This window comes from Haliotis rufescens, unplaced genomic scaffold (genome assembly GCF_023055435.1).
Source record: "Haliotis rufescens isolate VD_foot unplaced genomic scaffold, xgHalRufe1.0.p SCAF_1, whole genome shotgun sequence".
NCBI lineage: Eukaryota > Metazoa > Mollusca > Gastropoda > Lepetellida > Haliotidae > Haliotis > Haliotis rufescens.
The window spans coordinates 93217599-93245472 of NW_025963779.1; the positions used below are offsets into that span (position 1 = coordinate 93217599).

The 27874-nt window shown below is 44.0% G+C and overlaps 1 protein-coding gene and 1 long non-coding RNA gene across 3 annotated transcripts; both read right to left on the reverse strand.

The window, feature by feature from the left end:
- Nucleotides 1–2392: 2392 nt before the first annotated feature.
- On the reverse strand, nt 2393–5841 carry LOC124122509. The gene is made up of 2 exons (XR_007223271.1): nt 3523–5841; nt 2393–2954 (listed from the first exon to the last, which is right to left on the reverse strand). It is a non-coding gene; the product is annotated as an uncharacterized LOC124122509 (long non-coding RNA).
- Nucleotides 5842–7129: 1288 nt separating this feature from the next.
- Nucleotides 7130–27651, reverse strand: LOC124122506 (DDB1- and CUL4-associated factor 12-like). Of its 2 annotated transcripts, none has more exons than XM_046485544.2 (9): nt 27513–27651; nt 25837–26105; nt 23584–23790; nt 22812–22872; nt 20213–20385; nt 16485–16547; nt 14444–14600; nt 11156–11301; nt 7130–9159 (listed from the first exon to the last, which is right to left on the reverse strand). In XM_046485544.2, the coding sequence occupies exons 1-9, from the start codon at nt 27520–27522 to the stop codon at nt 9004–9006; spliced, it is 1242 nt and encodes a 413-aa protein (XP_046341500.1). In that variant the 5' UTR covers nt 27523–27651; the 3' UTR covers nt 7130–9003. The 2 variants fall into 2 exon arrangements, with proteins under 2 accessions (XP_046341500.1, XP_046341499.1); XM_046485543.2 differs by having other exon boundaries at nt 25837–26111.
- Between the last annotated feature and the right edge of the window lie 223 nt (nt 27652–27874).

Genomic DNA, 27874 nt, shown 5'->3' on the forward strand with positions numbered 1-27874 from the left:
GACAGAGCAGCACAGTGTGTCCCTTTAGTCCAGTGATAGAGCAGCACAGTGAGTTCCTTTAGTACAGTGATAGAGCAGCACAGTGTGTCCCTTTAGTACAGTGACAGAGCAGCACAGTGTGTCCCTTTCATACAGTGACAGAGCAGCAGTGTGTGTCCGTTTACTCCAGTGACAGAGCAGCACAGTGTGTCCCTTACTCCAGTGATAGAGCAGCACAGTGTGTCCCTTTAGTCCAGTGATAGAGCAGCACAGTGAGTTCCTTTAGTACAGTGATAGAGCAGCACAGTGTGTCCCTTTAGTACAGTGATAGAGGAGCACAGTGTGTTCTTTAGTACAGTGATAGAGCAGCACTGTGTGTCCCTTTACTCCAGTGATAGAGTAGCACAGTGTGTCCTTTTAGTATAGTACAGTGATAGAGCAGCACAGTGTGTCCCTTTAGTCCAGTGATAGAGCAGCACAGTGTGTCCCTTTAGTACAGTGACAGAGCAGCACAGTGTGTCCCTTTCGTACAGTGACAGAGCAGCAGTGTGTGTCCGTTTACTCCAGTGATAGAGCAGCACAGTGTGTCCCTTTAGTACAGTGACAGAGCAGCACAGTGTGTCCCTTTCGTACAGTGACAGAGCAGCAGTGTGTGTCCGTTTACTCCAGTGACAGAGCAGCACAGTGTGTCCCTTTACTCCAGTGATAGAGCAGCACAGTGTGTCCCTTTAGTCCAGTGATAGAGCAGCACAGTGAGTTCCTTTAGTACAGTGATAGAGCAGCACAGTGTGTTCCTTTAGTACAGTGATAGAGCAGGACAGTGTGTTCTTTAGTCAGTGATAGAGCAGCAGTGTGTGTCCCTTTAGTACAGTGACAGATCAGCACTGTGTTTCCATTTAGTACAATGATAGAGCAGCACTGTGTTTCCGTTTAGTACAATGATAGAGCAGCACAGTGTGTCCCTTTAGTAAAATGATAGAGCAGCACAGTGTGTTCCTTTAGTCCAGTGATAGAGCAGCACAGTGTGTCCCTTTAGTTCAGTGATAGAGAAGCACAGTGTGTCCCTTTACTCCAGTGATAGAGCAGCACAGTGTGTCCCTTTAGTACAGTAATAGAGCAGCACAGTCTGTCCCTTTAGTCCAGTGATAGAGCAGCACTGTGTGTCCCTTTAGTACAGTGACAGAGCAGCACAGTGTGTCCCTTTCGTACAGTGACAGAGCAGCACAGTGTGTCCGTTTACTCCAGTGATAGAGCAGCACAGTGTGTCCCTTTAGTCCAGTGATAGAGCAGCACAGTGTGTTTCTTTAGTCACTAAGTACAGTGATAGAGCAGCACAGTGTGTTCCTTTAGTACAGTGATAGAGCAGCACTGTGTGTCCCTTAGTCCAGTGATAGAGCAGCACAGTGTGTCCCTTTAGTCCAGTGATAGAGCAGCACAGTGTGTCCTTTTAGTCCAGTGATAGAGCAGCACAGTGTGTCCCTTTAGTCCAGTGATAGAGCAGCACAGTGTGTTCCTTTAGTACAGTGATAGAGCAGCACAGTGTGTCCCTTTAGTCCAGTGATAGAGCAGCACAGTGTGTCCCTTTAGTCCAGTGATAGAGCAGCACAGTGTGTCCCTTTAGTCCAGTGATAGAGCAGCACAGTGTGTTCCTTTAGTACAGTGATAGAGCAGCACTGTGTGTCCCTTTAGTTCAGTGATAGAGCAGCACAGTGTGTCCCTTTAGTTCAGTGATAGAGCAGCACAGTGTGTCCCTTTAGTACAGTGATAGAGCAGCACAGTGTGTCCCTTTAGTCCAGTGATAGAGCAGCACAGTGTGTTCCTTTAGTACAGTGATAGAGCAGCACTGTGTCCCTTTAGTTCAGTGATAGAGCAGCACAGTTTGTCCCTTTAGTTCAGTGATAGAGCAGCACAGTGTGTCCCTTTAGTACAGTGATAGAGCAGCAGGGTGTGTCCCTTTAGTCCAGTGATAGAGCAGCACAGTGTGTCCCTTTAGTCCAGTGATAGAGCAGCACAGTGTGTTCCTTTAGTACAGTGATAGAGCAGCACAGTGTGTCCCTTTAGTTCAGTGACAGAGCAGCACTGTGTGTCCCTTTAGTCCAGTGATAGAGCAGCAGGGTGTGTCCCTTTAGTACAGTGATAGAGCAGCACAGTCTGTCCCTTTAGTCCAGTGATAGAGCAGCAGGGTGTGTCCCTTTAGTACAGTGATAGAGCAGCACAGTCTGTCCCTTTAGTACAGTGATAGAGCAGCACAGTGTGTTCCTCTAGTACAGTGATAGAGCAGCAGGGTGTGTTCCTTTAGTACAGTGATAGAGCAGCAGGGTGTGTCCCTTTAGTATGGATGAACCAATGGAATTGCAAGATCCTTATTAGAGGTTTTACAACACTAAATAACAACAAAACAAACAATATGTCATTAATATCAACAAAACATTTATTAAATGGTCATTTGATAGAATATTTCAACAAGTGGCATCAAGACCTGCTTATATAAAATTAGAGAAATAGGTGTGGACTGACAACACAGTGACTGATGATACAACAAGGGCCCCTGCTCTCTGACCTGACTGAGCTCTGCCCCACACTCTCTGACCTGACTCAGTCCTGCCCCATGCTCCCTGACCTGACTCAGCTCTGCCCAACGTTCACGGACCTGACTCAGCCCTGCCCCATGCTCAGGGACCTGACTCAGCCCTGCCCCATGCTCACGGACCTGACTCATCCCTGCCCCATGCTCATCGACCTGACTCAGCCCTGCCCAATGCTCACGGCTTGACTCGGCCCTGCCCCATGCTCACAGACCTTACAGCCCTGCCCCACACTCACGGACCTGACTCATCCCTGCCCCATGCTCATCGACCTGACTCAGCCCTGCCCAATGCTCACGGACCTGACTCGGCCCTGCCCCATGCTCACAGACCTTACAGCCCTGCCCCACACTCTCTGACCTGACTCAGCCCTGCCCCACACTCTCTGACCTGACTCAGCCCTGCCCAGTGCTCACGGACCTGACTCATCCCTGCCCCATGCTCATGGACCTGACTCAGCCCTGCCCAATGCTCACAGACCTGACTCATCCATGTCCCATGCTCATGGACCTGACTCAGCCCTGCCCAATGCTCACGGACCTGATTCAGCCCTGCCCCACACTCTCTGACCTGACTTAGCCCTGCTCTTCACTCACGGACCTGACTCAGCCCTGCCCCACGCTCACAGACCTGACTTAGCCCTGCTCTTCACTCACGGACCTGACTCAGCCCTGCCCCACGCTCACGGACCTGACTTAGCCCTGCCCCAGGCTCACGGACCTGACTCAGCCCTGACCCACGCTCATGGACCTGACTCAGCCCTGCCCCAAGCTCACTGACCTGACTCAGCCCTGCCCAACGCTCACGGACCTGACTCAGCCCTGCCCCACGCTCATGGACCTGACTCAGCCCTGCCCAACGCTCACGGACCTGACTCAGCCCTGCCCCACGCTCATGGACCTGACTCAGCCCTGCCCCACACTCACGGACCTGACAGCCCTGCCCGACACTCTCTGACCTGACTTAGCCCTGCTCTTCACTCACGGACCTGACTCAGCCCTGCCCCTACCCTCACTGGCCCGATATCCTCTGAACAAGACCCCCCCTCCCCCCCTCCCCCCCTACACACAGCAGCTTGATGCTGCAGCCCAACAGTACCATGTCTACTCTGTACAATTCAGCCAGCAGTACAGGTATTTTCACAAATACCCACCCCTAGGCAGTGTTCTAGTAACAGTGATCAACAGGGACCATACAGGCAACAAGGTAACAGTCACAAAACATGACAAGACAAAATACAAATATATTCAAACCCAAATTCCATTCAGAGCCTAAACAGCACCATGATATACAGCAACAATGTGTATAGACGATTCACTGTTCACAATGCTCCATATAAACTAGCAATATGGCAGGAATTGTATCTCACCCAAAGGCCAACAAAATCCAGGTGGGATTCCCCACGGAGATGCACGAGTATGATATGATCGCAGAGCAGTTGAAGGGGTGTGGGTCATGTTACAAACAAAACTTTAGGGCAAACATTTCAACATTCTTATAATTCTGGTATGTTATGTGGTCTATCTGTGTAACACTGCAAACATGTTTGAGTATGCAAAGTGGATCTAATGGCGGCAAATGACCAGCCACGTTCTGGAGCAGGTGTTACGAACCTATCAGCTACTTAGGTGGGAGACAGGGAGACAGAGGTCAGGAAGTAAATGCAACCTTTCAAATGATCATTCTTGGCTAACATTCACCAAAATACTGCATAGTACATGTTACACTAGCTGTACATTGTTCTCTAGCCCTGAACATGTGTTATATATACATAGGACTATACATCTGTGTTATATAATGTTGTATTTACTCAGTGGGTATTTACATCGTGTGAAGATGAAGACAATGGGATGTTTGTACAAATGAGGTGATAGTGTTGAATAAGGATGGGAATGTGAATGAGATGCAATGTGAAGTGACTTGGTGAGTGTGTGGGGAAATGGTGCTTCCACCAAAACTCCAGCCTGTCCAGACAGCAAACTCTGATTCTAGAGAGCAGACACTGATTCCAGACAGCAGACCCTGATTCTAGAGAACAGACACTGATTCTAGACGGCAGACACTGATTCTAGACAGCAGACACTGATTCCAGACAGCTGACACTGATTCTAGACAGCGGATATGGATAGGCAGATACAGAGGGGGGGGGGGGGGGTCCGGACTCCCCCTTTTGAAAACCAACTGTAGTAAGTTGTAGGCAGTAAAATAATCTGAGAGAGGATTTTGTTATATTGGACCCCTTCCTTTTAAAAATGCTGGATCTGCCCTTGGACATGAGGTGGGGCTTGATGTACCCTGGTGCTGTGTATAAAGAGTGCATGCACTTCAAGGCCACCCTGCTTGTCCCGAATGACACTGCAAAGTTTCACAAGACACGTCTGTATAACACACAAAATAGTTTCAGAAAGTAGGAAACCAACATATAAAAAACAAATTCTGCCAATCCTTTCCCTGTGTATGCATGCATCATATCAAACACTACGATTACACACGTAATACAATACAACTAACGGAAAGGGTAGTCGCCTTCTATTAAAACCCATACAAGTCAGTCAGCCTGTACGAACATCATGACATCACAGTGTTTCATATAAACGTCATCTTGCGTCACAGTTTACCTTGTTCACATACCTCCTTTCCATACCCAGCCCACTGGCAAACCTGATATTGTCACAAAAATATTTTTCACCCAAGTCGATGTGTTACATGTGTTATCTATTTATGGATGTACTGGATTTCACAAGCTGAATGATCTTATACACCTTCAGCTAGAGCTTTTATGAAAGGATGAGTTTGGTGAGGAGTCGATGACTGAGAATCATGGTCCTATATGCAAGGATTTAGTGTTTTTAACACACGCAGATATACAAGCCGAGTTAGTTCATACAATTCTTAGAAATATTGATACCCCATGCACAGAAAGAATTATTGATACCCCATTTACAGACAAATATTATTAATAGCCTGTGATGTACACAATGAGTGAGTGAGTGAGCATGGTTTTATGCACACTTTAGCCATGTGGGGAATCAAACTCGGGTCTTCAACATGAAGGGCCAATGCCTTAACCAGTAGGCTACCCCACCGCCCCTGATGTACACAGAAAAGTTGATAGCCCATGTGCAGAGAAATATTTATACTCTATGTAGACAGAGAAATATACTGAACCAAATTAAAAACTTCACAATCCTAAAATTTTAACATTTTGACCAGTTGTCATTGTGGGCCCTTATTGTGTATTTAAACAGTAATGGACACGTATTGTCTTCAGATAACACCCGTTTTTGTGCAGGTGAATCGATCAAAATCATGTGCACAGCACTATAGTAGCAAAAGTGGTTTTTCAAGTGCAACTGGTCACGTGGCCATAATACCGCACGTGTTTTCAGCAATACTTGTTAACAAAAAAAGAAAAACACAAGAAAACAAAAGTCTTTACAGCCATTTGTCATGCCACGCCTTTCAAATGTGCAACGTGAACGTGCCATCGACATGTTGCAGACGGGTACGTCCGTAGCTGAAGTCGCAAGGACGATGGGTTGTAGTCGATGGACTGTTTATGATTTACAGACGCAACTACAGCAAATGGGTACCACTGCTGATCACCCTCGGCCAGGTCGACCACGTGTGACGTCACATGCAGAGGATCGTCAGACTGTCTTACGTCACCTCCGTAACCGATTTTTGACGGCTACATCAACCAGAAATGAACTGTTTGGGGGTAGACTAAGTGCGCAAACTGTTCGAAACCATCTGAGAACTGCTCATCTTCAAGCACAATGGCCATACTGCGGGCCGATTCTGATTCAATTACACTACACAGACGTCAACGTCAATTGTGGGCACAGCGACACTTACAATGGACTCAGAGGAATTGGAATCAAGTCGTCTTCAGTGATGAATCCCGATTTAATCTTCAATTTGCTGATGGTCGGGCGAGGGTGTGGAGGCGCCGTCATGATCGTAAGCCCAGTGTTGTGTACAGGAAGTTGACAGATTTCAAGGCGGAAGTGTCATGGTGTGGGGTGCTTTCTGTGGCAATGCACGTTCCAGGCTTCTTGTCATCCGTTGCAACCTCAACGCTGCTGCTTACTGCGACCAGGTACTGGCACCAGAACTTCTGCCTTTTATGGCAGCACATGGACCCGGTTTGATCTTCCAACACGACAATGCCATACCCCACACAGCAATTTTGACAAGGAATTTCCTTCAGAATGCGGGAGTCAACGTCATGGACTGGCTGTCAAGGTCTCCCGACCTCAATCCCATCGAACATGTCTGGGATGCTCTTGGCAGAAGTCTGCGCACTCTCCAGAACCAACCACAGAATTTGCAAGTTCTTGGCACCATTTTGCAGCAACAATGGCGTCGTCTTCCCAATCATGTGTTCACAAGCATCACAAGGGCCATGCGGAGGCATTGTGTGGCAGTTGTCAGTGCACATGGTGGCCACACACGCTACTGAACTTGTGTGCCATCAGATTCTCGTGCTTGGGACTTATGATTTAAACTGTTGATGTTATTACCGAATACTCTAGGTGCTTGGAACAAATTATGGTTACCACCGTTAATTAAAATCCTTCTTTGGACATTAATGATTAAAAAGTACCTTCTCTGATACATTTGTCATTGTATATCATATATGGGATTACTTTTAAAAATGTGAAGTTTTTAATTTGACTCAGTATATCCATACTCTATGTAGAAAGAGAAATATTTATACTCTATGTAGACAGAGAAATATTTATACGCTATGCAGACAGAGAAATATTCATAATCTATGTAGACAGAGAAATATTTATAATCTATGTAGACAGAGAAATATTTATACTCTATATAGACAGAGAAATATTGATACTCTATGGAGACAGAATAATATTGATACCCAGTGATGTACGAAGAGAAATATTCATATCCCATGTACAGAGAGACATAAGGACATAAGTACCATTCTCATTAACATAACAGCCTAACATTATACAGGACTTCATGGTAAAAAACATCTTTTAACCCTTCTCGAACTCATAGAAAGGTTTCAAAAACAGAAAGACATAACAAAATGTTTAGGACCATCGTATATAATTATTTGAAAGTCTGTCTACAATATCTACTTTGATGAATCATCTTCTTGTTACTTTCATAGATCAAAACAAACTTGACAGCAGAGAGAATACACATGTGCACAATGAAACCTTGTTCCTTACTCGACACATCAATCTGTATTGCTGGAACTACCATACATCAATCACACTGCCACACCCTTCAGTCCAGTACATGAGTGTGGGCATGAACAATCTCAATCACACACCACTCGTACTCATATCTACAACATGACGAGGCCTACAGCTTGAGTAACTTGACATGGATGCAACCTAATACAGAATACTTAGTCAACTTCTAAATTCCCCGAGGCAGGCGCAAGGACGTCCCCTGAAGTTCTGAGTTGTTCAGGACCAGCCGTACATACTCCGTATCTGGATTTCACAAGCTGAATGATCTTGCACACCACTCGATATTCAGCTACAGCTTTCATGCATGGATGAGTTTGGTGGTGAGTCAATGTGAGAGAATCATGGTGCTATATGCATCAAGAATCTGCTTTAACAATATAGCATTATCAAGCAAGGATTTGACTTAATAAGGCTGTCACTGTGTTAAACTGCTAAAGCCAAATTCCTGACATGGATATCATTTCATTGCTACACACCTAACCCCTTCCATGAGGAGAATTTTATTTCAGTGAACTGTGAGAAAATTAAGATGAGTTTAAAACACTGAAACAATTTGAAGCTGATATACCAAGTGTTTTCATGAACATCAGTTTTCACAGTAATAATCAAAACTCTATCTTTAGTAGGCAAAGCAGGACAAAATTCCTGTTTCACAACCTAGTCATGAGTGTCAAGCTTTTGTATGTGGAGCTTGTGTGTAGCTTGTGTGGAGCTTGTGTGTAGCTTGTGTGTAGCTTGTGTGTGCTTCCCCTGGCTGGGTTAGTCTACACATGTAGGGTCATGTCTAGACATCCAGATGTCCAGATGTTTGCCCTCCGTGTTGAACCTGCCAATCACAGAGAGGCCCTGGCACCAAGTAGTGTGTGTAGTCCTTGGTACAACAACCCCATAAAATCACTCCAGGACACAGAGAGGCCCTGGCACCAAGTAGTGTGTGTAGTCCTTGGTACAACAACCCGATAAAATCACTCCAGGACACAGAGAGGCCCTAGTACCAAGTAGTGTCTGTAGTCCTTGGTACAACAACCCGATAAAATCACTCCAGGACACAGAGATGCTCTGGCACCAAGTAGTGTCCGCGGTTCTTGGTACCAAAACCTGACAGAATTACCTCCTGACACAGAGATGCTCCAAGTAGTGTCTGATCCTTCTTGGTAGAACATACCGGCACAGTTCTCTAATCACACAGAGATGCTCAGGATCAGTGTTCAGTACCACAGCCCAGCGTAGTTACCCCATGACACTGACGACAGAGGTCCCCCCGCGGCAAACAAACGTGTGCCACTCGAGTCATAGGCATGAGTATACACTGCATTAGGGAACCCTGGGTTGGACAAGAAATAGCGGTCATCCTCCTCTGGTTTCTGAAACAGTCAAGGAGCCTGATATTCCTCACAGAAGCAGGTTGGACAACACAAAAGCATGGACTGGCAGTAAATCACGATTAGACCAATTGGGACAGAATGTGTTTACTGTTTCATCTCATGAATACATGACACTTTTTATGGATAGCAACTTCTTTTTATTCTTTGTACGACGTTTCAGAGATACTTCTTGCTCCTTCATCAGGTGAATGCTAAGTAAGTGCATAGGGTGCTATATATCATGATGTTTACACAACACAAGGTGGATGAGTGTACAAAGATAACAACATAATGACAACTCCTAAATGCCTATCAAAGACTTTGTTTCATCCCTCTGAAGTAAACTATATTTGTGTGGGTCTGTCAGCCGTGTGTTGTGTGAGGGTCTCTCAGCTGTGTGTTGTGTGAGGGTCGGTTAGCTGTGTGTTGTGTGAGGGTCTGTTATCTGTGTTGTGTTAGGGTCTGTTAGCTGTGTGTTGTGTGAGGGTCTGTTAGCTGTGTGTTGTGTGAGGGTCTGTTAGCTGTGTGTTGTGTGAGGGTCTGTTAGCTGTGTGAGGGTCTGTTAGCTGTGTGTTGTGTGAGGGTCTGTTAGCTGTGTGTTGTGTGAGGGTCTGTTATCTGTGTTGTGTGAGGGTCTGTTAGCTGTGTGTTGTGTGAGGGTCTGTTAGCTGTGTGTTGTGTGAGGGTCTGTTATCTGTGTGTTGTGTGAGGGTCTGTTAGCTGTGTGTTGTGTGAGGGTCTGTTATCTGTGTTGTGTGAGGGTCTGTTAGCTGTGTGTTGTGTGAGGGTCTGTTATCTGTGTGTTGTGTGAGGGTCTGTTAGCTGTGTGTTGTGTGAGGGTCTGTTAGCTGTGTGTTGTCAGAGGGTCTGCTAGCTGTGCGTTGTGTGAGGGTCTGTTAGCTGTGTGTTGTGTGAGGGTCTGTTAGCTGTGTGTTGTGTGAAGCTCTGTTATCTGTGTTGTGTGAGGTCCTGTTAGCCATGTGTTGTGTGAGGGTCGGTTAGCTGTGTGTTGTCAGAGGGTCTGTTAGCTGTATGTTTTAAGAAGCTCTGTTCTCTGTGTTGTGTGAGGTCCTGTTAGCCGTGTGTTGTGTGAGGGTCGGTTAGCTGTGTGTTGTCAGAGGGTCTGCTAGCTGTGTGTTGTCAGAGGGTCTGTTAGCAATGTGTCTTGTGAGGGTCTGTTAGTCGTGGGTTGTGTGAAAGTGTGAGAGTCTGTTAGCGGTGTGTTGTCAGAGGGTCGGTTAGCTGTGTGTTGTGTGAAGCTCTGTTATCTGTGTTGTGTGAGGTCCTGTTAGCCGTGTGTTGTGTGAGGGTCGGTTAGCTGTGTGTTGTCAGAGGGTCTGCTAGCTGTGTGTTGTCAGAGGGTCTGTTAGCAATGTGTCTTGTGAGGGCCTGTTAGTCGTGGGTTGTGTGAAAGTGTCAGAGTCTGTTAGCGGTGTGCTGTGTGAGGGTCTGTTAGCTGTGTGTTGTGTGAGGGTCTGTTAGCCGTGTGCTGTGTGAGGGTCTGTTAGCTGTGTGTTGTGTGGGGGTCTGTTAGCTGTGTGTTGTGTGAGGGTCTGTTAGCTGTGTGTTGTGTGAGGGTCTGTCAGCTGTATGTTGTGTGAGGGTCTGTTAGCTGTATGTTGTGTGAGGGTCTGTCAGCTGCGTGGTGTGTGAGGGTCTGTTAGCTGTATGTTGTGTGAGGGTCTGTTAGCAGTGTGTTGTGTGAGGGTCTGTTAGCTGTGTGTTGTGTGAGGGTCTGTTTGCTGTGTGTGTGGGTCTGTCAGCTGTGTGTTCTGTGAGGGTCTGTTAGCTGTGTGTTTTGTGAAGCTCTGTTATCTGTGTTGTGTGAGGTCCTGTTAGCCGTGTGTTGTGTGAGGGTCGGTTAGCTGTGTGTTGTCAGAGGGTCTGCTAGCTGTGTGTTGTGTGAGGGCCTGTTAGCAATGTGTCTTGTGCGGGCCTGTTAGTCGTGGGTTGTGTGAAAGTGTGAGAGTCTGTTAGCGGTGTGTTATGCACTCACCAGCCAGCCGGAGCCCACACTCAGGTAACATGCATGGCCACAGTTGTGCTGAATGTACTTGCATGCCCGCAGGTCATAAAAGAGAACCATGCCATACCCTGTGCCTATGGTCAGAATGTCCTCGTTGAAACTCACAGATCGAATACCTACAACACAACATCAACACTCAACACAAAGCAACAGTGAAACTAAAGCATCTGCGACTCAAACCACATCATCCATACTCCATCTCACCTCTGTATGATCCATACTCCATCTCACCTCTGTATGATCCATACTCCATCTCACCTCTGTATGATCCATACTCCATCTCACCTCTGTATGATCCATACTCCATCTCACCTCTGTATGATCCATACTCCATCTCACCTCTGTATGATCCATACTCCATCTCACCTCTGTATGATCCATACTCCATCTCATCTCTGTATGATCCATACTCCAACTCATCTCTGTATGATCCATACTCCATCTCACCTCTGTATGATCCATACTCCATCTCACCTCTGTATGATCCATACTCCATCTCAACTCTGTATGATCCATACTCCATCTTACCTCTGTATGATCCATACTCCATCTCACCTCTGTATGATCCATACTCCATCTCACCTCTGTATGTTCCATACTCCATCTCATCTCGGTATGATCCATACTCCTCTCATTTCTGCATGATCCATGACAACGTCTCACCTCTGCATGAACTATGACAATGTCTCACCTCTGTATGATCTATGACGTCTAGCCTCTGTAGATCTATGACAACGTCTCACCTATGTACGATATATGACAACGTCTCACCTCTGCACGATCTATGACAATGTTTCACCTCTGCATGAACTATGACAACGTCTCACCTCTGCATGAACTATGACAACGTCTCACCTCTGCATGAACTATGACAACGTTTCACCTCTGCATGAACTATGACAACGTTTCACCTCTGCATGATCTATGACAATGTCTCACCTCTGTACGATATATGACAACATCTTAACTCTGCATGATCTATGACAATGTTTCACCTCTGCATGAACTATGACAACGTTTCACCTCTGCATGATCTATGACAACGTCTCACCTCTGTACAATCTATGACAACGTCTCACCTCTGCATGATCTATGACAATGTTTCACCTCTGCATGAACTATGACAATGTCTCACCTCTGCATGAACTATGATGTCTAGCCTCTGTATGATCTATGACAACGTCTCACCCCTGTACGATCTATGACAATGTCTCATCTCTGCATGAACTATGACAACATCGCACCTCTGTATGATCCATGACAACATTTCACCTCTGCATGAACTATGTCGTCTAGCCTCTGTACGATCTATGACAACGTCTCACCTCTGCATGAACTATGACAACGTCTCACCTCTGCATGAACTATGACAACGTTTCACCTCTGCATGATCTATGACAATGTCTCACCTCTGCATGAACTATGACAACGTCTCACCTCTGCATGAACTATGACAACGTTTCACCTCTGCATGATCTATGACAACGTCTCACCTCTGCATGAACTATGACAATGTCTCACCACTGCATGAACTATGACAACGTTTCACCTCTGCATGATCTATGACAATGTCTCACCTCTGTACAATCTATGACAACGTCTCACCTCTGCATAAACTATGACAACATCGCACCTCTGCATGAACTATGACAACGTCTCACCTCTGTATGATCTATGACAATGTTTCACCTCTGCATGAACTATGATGTCTAGCCTCTGCATGATCTATGACAACGTCTCACCTCTGTATGATCTATGACAATGTTTCACCTCTGCATGAACTATGATGTCTAGCCTCTGCATGATCTATGACAATGTCTCACCTCTGTATGATCCATGACAATGTCTCACCTCTGTATGATCCATGACAATGTCTCACCTCTGCATGAACTATGACAACGTCTCACCTCTGCATGAACTATGACGTCTCACCTCTGCATGAACTATGACAATGTCTCACCTCTGTACAATCTATGACAATGTCTCACCTCTGCATGATCTATGACAATGTCTCACCTCTGCATGAACTATGACAATGTCTCACCTCTGCATGAACTATGACAACGTCTCACCTCTGCATGATCTATGACAATGTTTCACCTCTGCATGAACTATGACAACGTTTCACCTCTGCATGATCTATGACAATGTCTCATCTCTGCATGAACTATGACAACATCGCACCTCTGTATGATCCATGACAACGTTTCACCTCTGCATGAACTATGACGTCTAGCCTCTGTACGATCTATGACAACGTCTCACCTCTGCATGAACTATGACAATGTCTCACCTCTGTACAATCTATGACAATGTCTCACCTCTGCATGATCTATGACAATGTCTCACCTCTGCATGAACTATGACAACGTCTCACCTCTGCATGAACTATGACAACGTCTCACCTCTGCATGATCTATGACAATGTTTCACCTCTGCATGAACTATGACAACGTTTCACCTCTGCATGATCTATGACAACGTCTCACCTCTGTACAATCTATGACAACGTCTCACCTCTGCATGATCTATGACAATGTTTCACCTCTGCATGAACTATGATGTCTAGCCTCTGTATGATCTATGACAACGTCTCACCTCTGTATGAACTATGACAATGTCTCACCTCTGCATGAACTATGATGTCTAGCCTCTGTATGATCTATGACAACGTCTCACCTCTGTATGATCCATGACAATGTTTCACCTCTGCATGAACTATGACAACGTTTCACCTCTGTATGATCTATGACAACATCTCACCTCTGTATGATCCATGACAATGTTTCACCTCTGCATGAACTATGACAATGTCTCACCTCTGTACGATCTATGACAACGTCTCACCTCTGTATGATCCATGACAATGTTTCACCTCTGCATGAACTATGATGTCTAGCCTCTGTATGATCTATGACAACGTCTCACCTCTGTATGATCTATGACAATGTTTCACCTTTGCATGAACTATGACAACGTCTCACCTCTGCATGAACTATGACGTCTCACCTCTGTATGATCTATGACAACGTCTCACCTCTGCATGATCTATGACAATGTTTCACCTCTGTACGATCTATGACAACGTCTCACCTCTGCATAAACTATGACAACATCGCACCTCTGTATGATCCATGACAACATTTCACCTCTGCATGAACTATGACGTCTAGCCTCTGTACGATCTGTGACAACGTCTCACCTCTGCATGAACTATGACAACGTCTCACCTCTGCATGAACTATGACAACGTCTCACCTCTGCCTGGGTGTTTGGAGATGGGTGTGATGTGGCAGTCACTGCGAGGGTCCACAAGCAGCACGGAGGAGTGGCAGCCCACGGCATAAAGCACCTTCTTCTGGTTCACACTCAAACACACACTCTCTGTGATGTCCATCAGGTTCTTGCTCGGCATCTGAAAAATCAGCAGGTCATAACCATCAGGGCGGTCGGGTAGCCTAGTGGTTAAAGCGTTCGCTCGTCACGCCGAAGACCCGGTTCGATTCCCGACATGGGCACAATGTGTGAAGCCCATTTCTGGTGTCCCCCGCCGTGATATTGCTGGAATAGTGCTAAAAGCGGCGTAAAACCATACTCACTCACTCACTCATAACCATCAGTCACAGGAGGTGTGTGTGTACGGTCAAACAAAGAGTAGGATTGTCACATTCAGGCACCTAGGTCTGACACATTCAGACATCTAGGACTGACACATTCAGACATCTGGGATTGACACATTCAGACATCTGGGATTGACACATTCAGACATCTGGGATTGACACATTCAGACATCTGGGATTGACATGTTCAGACATCTGGGATTGACACATTCCCACATCAGGGACTGACACATTCAGACATCAGGGATTGACACATTCAGATATCTGGGACCGACACATTCAGACATCTGGTATTGACATTTTTAGACATCTAGGATTGACACATTCAATCATCTTGGATTGACATGTTCAGACAGCTAGGATTGACACATTCAGACATATGGGATTGACTCATTCAGACAACGGGGATTGACACATTCAGACATCTGGGATTGACACATTCAGATATTTGGGACTGACACATTCAGACATCTGGGATTGACATGTTTCAGACATCTAGGATTGACACATTCAGACACCAGGGACTGACACATTCAGACATCAGGGATGGACACATTCAGATATCTGGGACTGACACATTCAGACATCTGGTATTGACATATTCAGACATCTAGGATTGACACATTCAGACATCTGGAACTGACACATTCAGACAGCTAGGATTGACACATTCAGACATCTGGGATTTACATGTTCAGACATCTGGGATTGACACATTCAGACACCAGGGGCTGACACATTCAGACATCAGGGATGGACACATTCAGATATCTGGGACTGACACATTCAGACATCTGGTATTGACATATTCAGACATCTAGGATTGACAGATTCAGACATCTGGGATTGACACATTCAGACATCAGGGATTGACACATTCAGACATCTGGGATTGACACATTCAGATATCTGGGATTGACACATTCAGATAACTAGGACTGACACATTCAGACATCTGGTATTGACATTTTTAGACATCTAGGATTGACACATTCAGATATCTGGGATTGACACATTCAGATAACTAGGACTGACACATTCAGACATCTGGAATGGACATTTTTAGACATCTAGGATTGACACATTCAGACATCTGGGATTGACACATTCTGACATCTGGGATTGACACATTCAGACATGAGGGATTGACACATTCAGATATCTGGGACTGACACATTCAGACATCTGGTATTGACATTTTTAGACATCTAGGATTGACACATTCAGACATCTGGGATTGACACATTCAGACATCTGGGATTGACACATTCAGACATCTGGGATTGACACATTAAGATATCTGGGACTGACACATTCAGACATCTGGAACTAACACATTCAGAAATCAGGGATTGGCACATTCAGACATCTGGGATTGACACATTCAGACAGCTAGGATTGACACATTCAGACATCTGGGATTGACACATTCAGACATCTTTGGTTGACACATTCAGACAGCGAGGATTGACACAATCAGAAATCAGGGATTGACACATTCAGACATCTGGGATTGACATGTTCAGACATCTGGGATTGACATGTCCAGACATTTGGGATTGACATTTCAGGCATCTTGGATTGACAACACAGTCAGACATCTAGCATAGACAACACATTTTCATCCTAATCTGTAACTTGACACTGAAGTATCCTGATCTGGAGGACACCAGTCTTACCTGTGTGAAAGTCTCGACATCCCACAGGTGAAAGTAGCCATTAAGGGACAAGGCAGCCAGTTCCTGGAACACAATGTGACTCTCATATACAACTGTACCAACACACAACTTCAAACCATAATGCTTAATAATAGGGAATCGGAGTATTCCCCTTATTTATATACTTATCCTGACACAACAGTATGCAATATCACTTTTTGCTTCGATCGTGAAACAATGCGGAACATTTAACTGAACACACTCTCCAACCATATTGCTCCCAGCATGCTCCTGTGCTACCCCATCATCTTTCCCTATGATTCTTGTCGGTCCAGAGCATGGACTGAGACTAGACTACCACTTGTTCTTCAACCCATGGGTGTGTTCAGCTTCACTAGTCCAGTAATATGTCACCAGCTGGGCTGGACCGATACAGGTAGAGGTATTTAAAAGACTGGGAACCATGGCTGCCCTCACGATACGAAGTACACTGGATATAGAGTGAAACTGCAGAAGCTCTGGTATTGGCCTCTTTGATGGCAATCACCTGTTCCCGCCTCGTCAACAGCAGCGTACACATGGGACAAGTTTTTGGGTGAAGACAAAAGGACCATTTTGTCGACATCTTCAACTGAGAGATCCCCGCAGGTACTGTGACATTGCAAAAACATACACAGACGATTGTTGGGGTTGAGTGCCATCATGGACGGCAATGCCCTAATTTCATGCACGTTGGGACATGCAAGTAGGCGTCCTGGAGGTTGAGTGAGGCTTGGAAGTCAGCAGGTTGGTTGGAGAACAGAGCAGTGGCAGAGTGACCATCCGAAGAAGCTGTGATTGAACACCCACAGAGGGATGGCTAGTGGCAGCAAAGTCCACTCACCCACTGGTGGAGCAGCATCACTGATGGCCACACCGGGCACTCTACCCAGTGCCTGAGGAGGAGGGCTGGTTGCAATGTCTCACTGGTCTGGTTTTTGAAGGCTATGCAGAAGTCATCTGATCAGATCAGGTTTCAAATACGAGTGAGCCTGCTGGAGGTGCTTAGCTATCAGCTGTTAATGAGTCCTTCTAGTACAGTGAGTGCCCAGTTGAGTTGCACCTATCTGCACACATCGCTTCGACTTGGGTGGTGGAGAGAGACTCCTCATGTAGCTCCTGGACCTGATTGTTGAACAACTTTTCGCCAACCAGGCTGACAGAGAAACTCCAATAGAAGAAACTCTATTCTGCTTCCATAAAAGTGGGCTTATCATCTAAGGAGGAGGAGGAAGCCTGTCGCGTGCATCAAGAGGTGAGGTGAAATGGGGTTTTACGTCGCGTCCAAGATTATTGCAACTATATAGTTATGTGCATGCATGTGTATTGTGTGTGTGTGTGGCTGCTTGTACTAGTCTGGACAGAGGCTGATTTATAGTGCTTGCACACTGAGATACCATGCTGCAGTTTAACATAAATACGCTACTCAGACACAGTATACTGACATCAAGCCAACCTTCTTTTATCCCCTTAATCCTGAGTGCCAGACAGGGTAACAACAAGTACCATCTTCTAATGTCTTTCAGTATAACACGAATGGGGATCGAACCCCAGACCACTCTCCAGGTGGACGCGCTACCACTAGACCACAGAAGGGGTCGAGTGCATCAAGAGTTCTGCCATGTCTCCTAATGATGTTGTCTGCTTCCAGTGGGCCTACCCCTGTCACCAATGCCTGAGTGAAGGTCGTGATGAGACACAAAGCAATAACAACCAGACACAAGTCCGATTCTTCAGCCATCAATGGCATCCCATCAACCAAAGTATGTGCGGGAACTGTGTATGTAGGTGTCGTAACAAGGTAAAAAAGTACACCTCAACAATGGTGTAGGAACAGACTCTTCAAGCTTAACAACGTCCATAATCCATAGAACGGGATCTTTGAATGCAAAGATTTGTTTGTTTGTTTGTTTAATGCCCCACTCTGCAATATTCCAGCTATATGACGGTGGTCTGTAAATAATCTGGACCAGACAATCCAGTGATTGACATCATCAGCATCGATCCACCAACCTGGGATAGGATGACATGCATCAGTAAGCATCCGAGGCAGACATCAAGAGCCGAGGCGATGTCGCTACTGACGAGGTGCAGGTGGAGATACCTATGTAATCATAGTGTAGATGCCTGAAAATACTGAGAGCCAGGGCAATGACAGAGGAGAAGCCTGAGGTGCTCCACTAACAGGGTGGGAGTAGTAGGCGAGGTAATCCCCAGGAGTGGCAACCCCGAGGGCTGACCCACAAGATGAGGCGCCCGTAGAGCAGCAACCGTGGCAGGCTTGTGTGGGGGACACGAAGCCTGGCACTGGATTCTCTGTAGTGCTCTTTTGCGCAGTCCAATGAGATACAGATCAGCAGACAGATGGATACACACAGCGCATTGTGTTCCATGGAGCATCATGAGCCTATCGCTGGATTCTCTGTAGTGCCCTTTTGCGCAGTCCAATGAGATACAGATCAGCAGACAGATGGATACACTCAGCGCATTGTGGGCCATGGAGCATCATGAGCCTGGCGCTTGATTCTGGCAATCAGAGCAAAGACCTTTGAGATCCTGAGACGACTTCAGGCCCTTGTATTCCACGCACTTGTGACGAAAACGTGGGAGGTCATCATCAATGCACACGTTTGTTAACAACAAAGTTGTCCATTGTGTCTCAAGTCAACAATATCATGAGAAATAAGGCTGTAGAACCACAAATATCACTGCAAACACAGCCCACCCTCGTCATAGCAGGGAGATGTCACCACAGGAGCATTACAGCCAACAAGGAGCAACATTCACATCCATAAATTGCAAAATAGAGGAAAATACCCTGTGCCGACATGAAATCTACACCAACATCAGAGATGGACAATAACAACGACACGAATGACCACTGCAAGCGTGGCATGGAACACGACACGTATCACAGAACATGAAATGAACCCACAATGAGAATTGTTGCCAACTGTTGTTATTTTCAACAGTGACAAACCACACATAATGGTTTTACAGAAAGATGAATGACTAAGTAAGAAACCCAAATGACAAACAAGTCTATGACAATCAAGTCTATTCCAAATCGTAATTCCAGAGCGAAGCTGACACAAATCCTGTCACTTTGGGCGATGAATGAAGAGATGAAGGTAACACAGGAGCATGCTGGGAGCAGTGTGGTCAGAGGGTGTGTTCGGGTGTATGTTTTTCATTTTTCTACAGTTTTACAATCGAACCAAGAAGGAAAACTGCCTACTGTTGTGGAGGAGGGGGAAGTTACAAAGCATATTGATGTCCATCAAGGCATATCTTGTGTTGCAATTCAGTGAATTTGTTCGTACATCTAACATATAAAATACATATAGAAGTCGTCAAATCATACAAATACATGACACGAGGTAGTTGCTCATCTCTTCTTGCAAGTTTTAGCCCCATCAGAAGCTAGAATCATCAGTACCTTGCTAATTTTGCCAAAATTCCTCTCTGCGCATAAATTCTTGTGCCAAGTGTTTATAATGAGTCATGATGCTTCGATTAAAAAGTACTCAACAACCCTACAACTAATGACCAATCCACATGTGTCCTGAGGCAGTACTGTAGCAATGAACAGAAGACAAGTTAGGATTCTTCAATACCAAGTCTACTGTGACTAAGACTGCCAGGACAGGTTCCCACACAGCTTGGCACACATGGCAGTGTATCTAAAGCTAAGCCGTCAGTCTGCTCACCTTTCGTTCCTGGTGAAATGCAAGAGCTCGGACTTTCTCCGCCTTCTGACAGTACTGCACTGTGACAGGGTGCTTGACGGTGTACTCCGGTATGTACAGGGTGTTGACATGAGAAGACCGGTCATCATCACAGTTGTCGATCTTCCACAGGGCGAGATTGTTGTCCCGAGAACCTGATATACATCAAGGTATTGTCAGCACTTTTACTGTTTTCAACATTCCAAGCTTCATTTTCTACAAGGTAGAGTACATCACTCCATATATGGAGGTACACGCTCCATAAAAGCAATATCAGACAACAGCAACACTTTGATTCACAACAAAAGATTAGAGGCCATACCCAACACCACAATTCACAAAAAAAGATATGAAATTTACATGATATATATGATAGTTAAAAAGAAAACATATCTGATCAAATTCCTAGATCAAAATATATTTCTGTTTTCATTTTGTCTGATATGCAACAATGTAAGGGAGATAACTCCATATATAGTTACATGTAACTCATGTTCTAAGCACTTGTGTTTTTATTTCTGGACATAGCTTTCATCACTGACAAACACTGTCTGCAGCCCATCACGTCAGTCAGTAATGTTGGTAATGCTAGTGTGAAGCCTGTGTCTAGAATATCTTTCTTTCTGGTGAGTCTAAAAAATCCCTGTTGCACAAGGGATATATTGAGATGGTGCACAGGGGATATATTGAGATGGTGCACAGGGGATATATTGAGATGGTGCACTGGGGATATATTGAGATGGTGCACAGGGGATATATTGAGATGTTACACAGGGGATATATTGAGATGTTACACAGGGGATATATTGAAATGGTGCACAGGGGATATATTGAGATGTTACACAGGGGATATATTGAGATGTTACACAGGGGATATATTGAGATGGTGCACAGGGGATATATTGAAATGGTGCACAGGGGATATATTGAGATGGTGCACAGGGGATATATTGAGATGGTGCACAGGGGATATATTGAGATGGTGCATAGGGGATATATTGAAATGGTGCACAGGGGATATATTGAGATGTTACACAGGGGATATATTGAGATGTTACACAGGGGATATATTGAAATGGTGCACAGGGGATATATTGAGATGTTACACAGGGGATATATTGAGATGTTACACAGGGGATATATTGAGATGGTGCACAGGGGATATATTGAAATGGTGCACAGGGGATATATTGAGATGGTGCACAGGGGATATATTGAGATGGTGCACAGGGGATATATTGAGATGGTGCATAGGGGATATATTGAAATGGTGCACAGGGGATATATTGAGATGTTACACAGGGGATATATTGAGATGTTACACGGGATATATTGAGATGGTGCACAGGGGATATATTGAGATGGTGCACAGGGGATATATTGAGATGGTGCACAGGGGATATATTGAGATGGTGCACTGGGGATATATTGAGATGGTGCACAGAGGATATATTGAGATGGTGCACAGGGGATATATTGAAATGGTGCACAGGTGATATGTTGAGATGTTGCACAGGGGATATGTTGCACAGGGGATATATTGAGATGGTGCACATGGGATATATTGAGATGGTGCACAGGGGATATATTGAGATGGTGCACAGGGGATATATTGAGATGTTGCACAGGGGATATATTGAGATGGTGCACAGGGGATATATTGAGATGTTACACAGGTGATATGTTGAGGTGTTGCACAGGGGATATGTCGATATGTTGCACAGGGGATATATTGAGATGGTGCACAGGGGATATGTGGGTTTGTTGCACAGGGGATATATTGAGATGGTGCACAGGGGATATGTCGGTATGTTGCACAGGGGATATATTGAGATGGTGCACAGGGGATATATTGAGATGGTGCACAGGGGATATATTGAGATGGTGCACAGGGGATATATTGAGATGGTGCACAGGGGATATATTGAGATGTTACACAGGTGATATGTTGAGGTGTTGCACAGGGGATATGTCGATATGTTGCACAGGGGATATATTGAGATGGTGCACAGGGGATATGTGGGTTTGTTGCACGGGATATATTGAGATGGTGCACAGGGGATATGTTGGTATGTTGCACAGGGGATATATTGAGATGGTGCAAAGGGGATATATTGAGATATTGCACAGGGGATATGTTGAGATGGTGCATAGGGGATATAGAGCTGTTGCACAGGGGATATGTTGGGTCATGTTGCACAGGGGATTTATTAGGATGTTGCACAGGGGGTATATTGGGCCAAGTTGCAAAGAGGATATATCGGGCTGTTGCAAAGTCGATATTTTGGGATGTTACACAGGGGATATATTGGGTCATGTTCCACAGGGGATATGCCGGGATGTTGCACATGGGATATATTGAGATGTTCCACAGAGGTTATACTGGGATGTTGCACATGGGATATATTGGGCCATGTTGGACAGGGGATATTTTGGGCCATGTTGCACAGAGGATATGTTGGAATGTTGCACAAGTTGATGTTCATGTGACATAATTTAACAGATGATAGACTCAAATAATAGTTGATTTTTTAAATTTTTATTCCTGAAGCCACTACTTTGTTTATGTCTTTGAACATACCTGACAACACAAATTCATCATCAATCCACACCAGATCAAACACCCAGTCTTTGTGTCCCAGCTGAAACAAGAGGAGTCCATCAGTACATGTTCACCTCATGTGTAACCATGGTAACTGGGCAGGAAGGAACTGACATAAAATCTACATCTACTCATATACTGTTACCAAATTCCAATACATGCATAGTGCGCTATTATGAGCTTTCTGGATAATCTTATAATTTTTCAAATTCTGTCAGTGAAAATGTACTAAATCACGATCCATAGACAATGAAATAATTCCATATATTATCATGAGCAATGTCAAATTTCCGATCCATACCATCATAATCAGTTCTGATCTTAATATCAAATTTAAGTTTTATGTTAAAGCTTATCTTATTCCTACATTGTAGATATGATTTTGACAATTGCTGACATACATGTGGACAAAAAGTACCGGAATATCACAGAAAATATATTCTGCATCAAATGTCATGTGCTATAACTTGCTGTACCTGTGGCTGATACCCAAAGCAAGTCACCGTGTACTGGGCATGAAACGGATCATAGGATATTTTCATTTTATAAAGCAAACCTTTCCCAAACTAGAACTCTTTTTAAGACATTGACAGAGTAACACGAAATTCAGAAATTTCACCTGACAAGACCCTAATCTTTAATTTTAATATTTCTAACAATTCTCAAACCATTCATTTATTTACAATAGTTGTGAAAAAATTGAAACAGTTTCCTGGAAAGACGCCTTGGAGAACATTGACCATCCTCTTACCTCCCCTACGCAGACCGGGTCAAATGTTGGCAGCTTGTAGACGGCGATGTCATTGGTGTGGTTAGCACCTGTTGCCAGCAGTGTGTTGGATGGGTTGATGGCAATACTATGAATACCACATGGGCATTTGGCTGGAATACTCTCCTCGCTGCTTTTCAGCTTGGGAATGTTTGTCATGCGACCTGACGTTGTGTCAAGCACTATTAACTGTAACACAGAAATGGAGAGGGAGGACAGTGATATTATGATTCAATATTTCTTATGATGATTATCATTATCACACTTTTGAACATCAAGTGTACACTTTATTATTAGTATTATCTCATTCATGACATTTTACACGTGAAAAATGCAATTTTAGTAAATATTTGACAGTTGACACTGATGATGTTCATTGATGCCCAACATGCGTAGAAACTAACATATTTAGTCTACTAAAATAATACCCCTTATAGTGATAACATATAACAAAACCCTTAAAAATGGCAATTTGTTACTAGTGCTTTAGATTACCTTAACTATTGCATGTATTGGGCTGTTCAGCAAAAATATTTCTTATGACTCTTATCAAGTACATGGCAATTACAAACCAACATACTGAGGAACCTAGATGGGCCATTTTCATCTACCCGAGGTCAGAGAGTTAACTGACTATAAAAGTCCAGTTTCTACCCTTGCCGAACTAGGCTGGGATTATGGCGTTACATTTTGGCAGGACTAACGAGTCTATGCAAAGTCCAATCAAAATCGAGCACCGAAATCGAAATCTGGTTCGTAAACTGTCATGCAGATTTCGGTTGATTGCAGGATTTGCAAAGCATGTGCACCGCCAACTCGTTATCAACAGATATTTTCCAAATATTTTCATGTTTTTAATCAAGGTGCTCACATGATTTGATGTACTTCGCGAAGTAAGAACCATTTTATCACAATAAGATGTTGATGGTCGATCATGTCGTCTTGACTGGGAGCCAATATTTTGTTTGAAGCAAATGCATGTGATACGAGAGGTGGAATATGGTTGGTCCATATGAGAGGCTTATAAGGGACATAACTTGTAATAGCCACTGGTGGCGCTACGATCGAGCCAAGAAATTCCAGCCTAGTTCGGCAAGGGTAGAAACTGGACTTGTAGTTGTAAAGCCAGTTAACGCTCTTGCCTCGGGAAGATGGGCCATTTTGTAACTCCGAGATATTGGGACATTTGAATAGCAATCACTATTTAGTCTATCCACTGGACAAAGCAACAAAGTGACACTCATGCCTCAAGTTTGTTAATTCACAGCTTGGATATTTTGAGTGTCACATGACTTTGCTTCCTCTCATCTGACTATGATTAGCAATTTTTTATGTAACCAGCCGCCATGTTTCTACTAGGGCTGGGACGGGTAACTCGGCTACTCGGGTCGGGTGGACCCTGAGTAGGACTATCCGGACCCGTTATATATACAGTTTAATGACATTAACTATAAAACTCAATGGTTACACTACAAGTATAGCTAATGTTCACATTTCTTTCTCACGATGCAGGCATTCATTCACTTTTATATGTTCGAGTAAGGATAAAGCATCACACAACTGCAGAAAAAACATGATCAGATCATTTTATATGTATATCTAAATAGTTTTTGCTAGGGATGCGGTAAAACAATTCCCAATCGGACATTTTGTACCCAACTCTTGAGACCTACAGCGGGTATCTGAGTAGGGCCGGGTAATAGGCGTCAGGTACCCGGGTAGTAAATTTGGACTCGTCCCAGCCCTGGTTTCTAGTCATGTCTATTTACGATATTTTATTTGTCAGTAAAAATTACCATTACAGTTGGAATAAAAGATAAGGACATAATTGTTTGAACAATTGGTTTACATTGCTCTGTACCTTTACAGCGATGTTAGATGTGTGAAGAAAGGTACTAGATATATCTGCACTTCTCAATACTGTCATTGTGGCAATGCCAACTTCAAGATAAAGATACAAAATTCTATAGTAAAGTCAAAGTTGGGTCCCAGTCAAAGGTTAGAGTTAGTGCCTTGTAATATTATCTCGACTTTGAAACAAGCAAGTAAATTTAAATGTATTTATATAGTGAGGCATTCAGGACCTGAGAATAGGTCCCAGATATTGGTACATTTGAGAAAACTGTATATCAAGGATTGTTTATCAACCCTCCCTAACACCATGAATGTAACATTAACATCATCAACACATCATCTTCTGATCATGCTGATGCCTTCTTATCATTACAAACGAACCTGATTGCACTTTGTGCCAAAAACAACCTGTTTGTCACTCAACCACTTGGCAGCAAATATCTTGTTAATTGAACCTAGTTTGAATTCTCTCTCTTGAAGTAAGCAAGGTATTTGTTCAGCCAAGTAGTCCGAAAAGATGCTTTGTGGCAGACGCTTCCCCAGTCCATACTGCCGCTGCTGGGTGTAGAAGAAGGCTTCTTTTGGGAGGCTACGTAGGTTGCACAACTCCTCCTCTGCAGATATTGAGAAATGTTTTCTCTTGTGAGATTCTGTACCAGTAAAAAGAAAGAAAGACAAAAAGTACTCCTGCTGGAATAATCAAGAAGAGAGTGAACTTCTCCAAGACACTTCTGATACTCAATTATGACAATTGACAGATGAACACAGTCTACTTTGGACAGATTACAAATTTTAATCACATCAAATATGTGGGCAATCAATACTATACGTTCTAATGATTAATTGTTACTGTACCTTATGGCAACGGTATAAGGTTCTATACCGAAATGTCACCTTCACAGTAAATTAAGAAGTTGCTATCCATAAATTGTGTCTACTTTGTTACACCCAAACATTTGCGAAACAAACACCTTTTCACTATCTCCAGGATTAGGCAACCCTTTAAAATCCTTAAGTGCTGATGACTTGGCAAACAAGCACTATCTATTTGCGATAGCGCCTGTGGTCATGTGGCAAGGTGTTGGCTAATTCGATTGACTCATTAGCTTAGCTTCAAGCTGGCAACATGAGTTCAATCCTCCACAAGGCCCTATTGGAGCGGAAGGGGTCGTTATCTGCACATGTACTACAAATATTGTGCAATGCACTTATCATGTGACTTGAATGCTAACGCATACCAAACGTCCTGGATAACAGACTGCGGTAAAATTCAAAAGGGCAGTAAGCATTGTATATTTTTCGCTCAATACATCGTCACCATAAATGGATCGGAACCGTTATGCTGTTGTTTCAGGTGTATTCGAATGTGCTATATAAAACACAAGTACCCACAGTAACGTACATACATTTCTCTATTATTCCATGGCGCACAGCATTATCCAGCATGCACTCATCATCAGGCGAACCAGAACTATAACATGAACCAGCTTCGGTTTTGGGTGAGGAAGATGAACACATTCGCAGTTTGTGAACAGGGCACCTTTCTGTATTCTCATTTTGGCAAGGGTACATTTCCGTATATAGAAATGTAGGTACCTGGGGTACATATCTGTAGTACATGGGGTACATATCTGCAGTACCTGTGCAGACAACGACCCTTTCTGCGCTAATTGAAACCTGGTAAAGTCCACAACTCCCTGGATCTTTCCTACAATAACACAGTGTATTTATTCTTTGGGGTCCAAACTAACTACAGAAACATGAAGAATTATCTTTCAGCTGTCTAAAATTGGTCACTTGAATCGCTGAATACGAACAGTAACAACAACCACACACTGGCCGGTCTCTCATGCAGTTTGTTTATTTCAGTACTATCACATTTGCCATAGCATTTCAACTCTCTCTTTTCAGTTTTGCATTTAGTTTTGGAAAAAAAACATTCTCATCGAAAATTTACTGACTGTCAAAAACGAAGGGTAAAATATGCGAGGAATGCTGTAGGTGAATGACGCGCTGTATAACAAGCAATGGAATTACATTTATCACTGTATACTTACTTCTGAACATTGCTGTGGTTGGGATATGTCACTAATGGCCTAAAATCCAATTTGCATATCATTGTTTGTTTAAATTTGACATACGGTAAATATCACATAGTGTAACGTTTTCTATTGATAACTCGCTTACAAACATATCACAGCGCCCTCTATATCCGGGGAGATAACCACCATGTTTTATGCTTGAAAAACCCGCTAAATATTGGTTTACGGTGCTTTTCGTCTTGAATTCAAGATTTATTAAAGCACAATAAAGATGAAAGCAATAAAAAAAAGTTTCATTACAACTTACACTAGACCCAAAGGAGGTGAGCGGAGACAAAAATGTACATTAAAATGGGTTGTCCATTCCCAGGTATAGT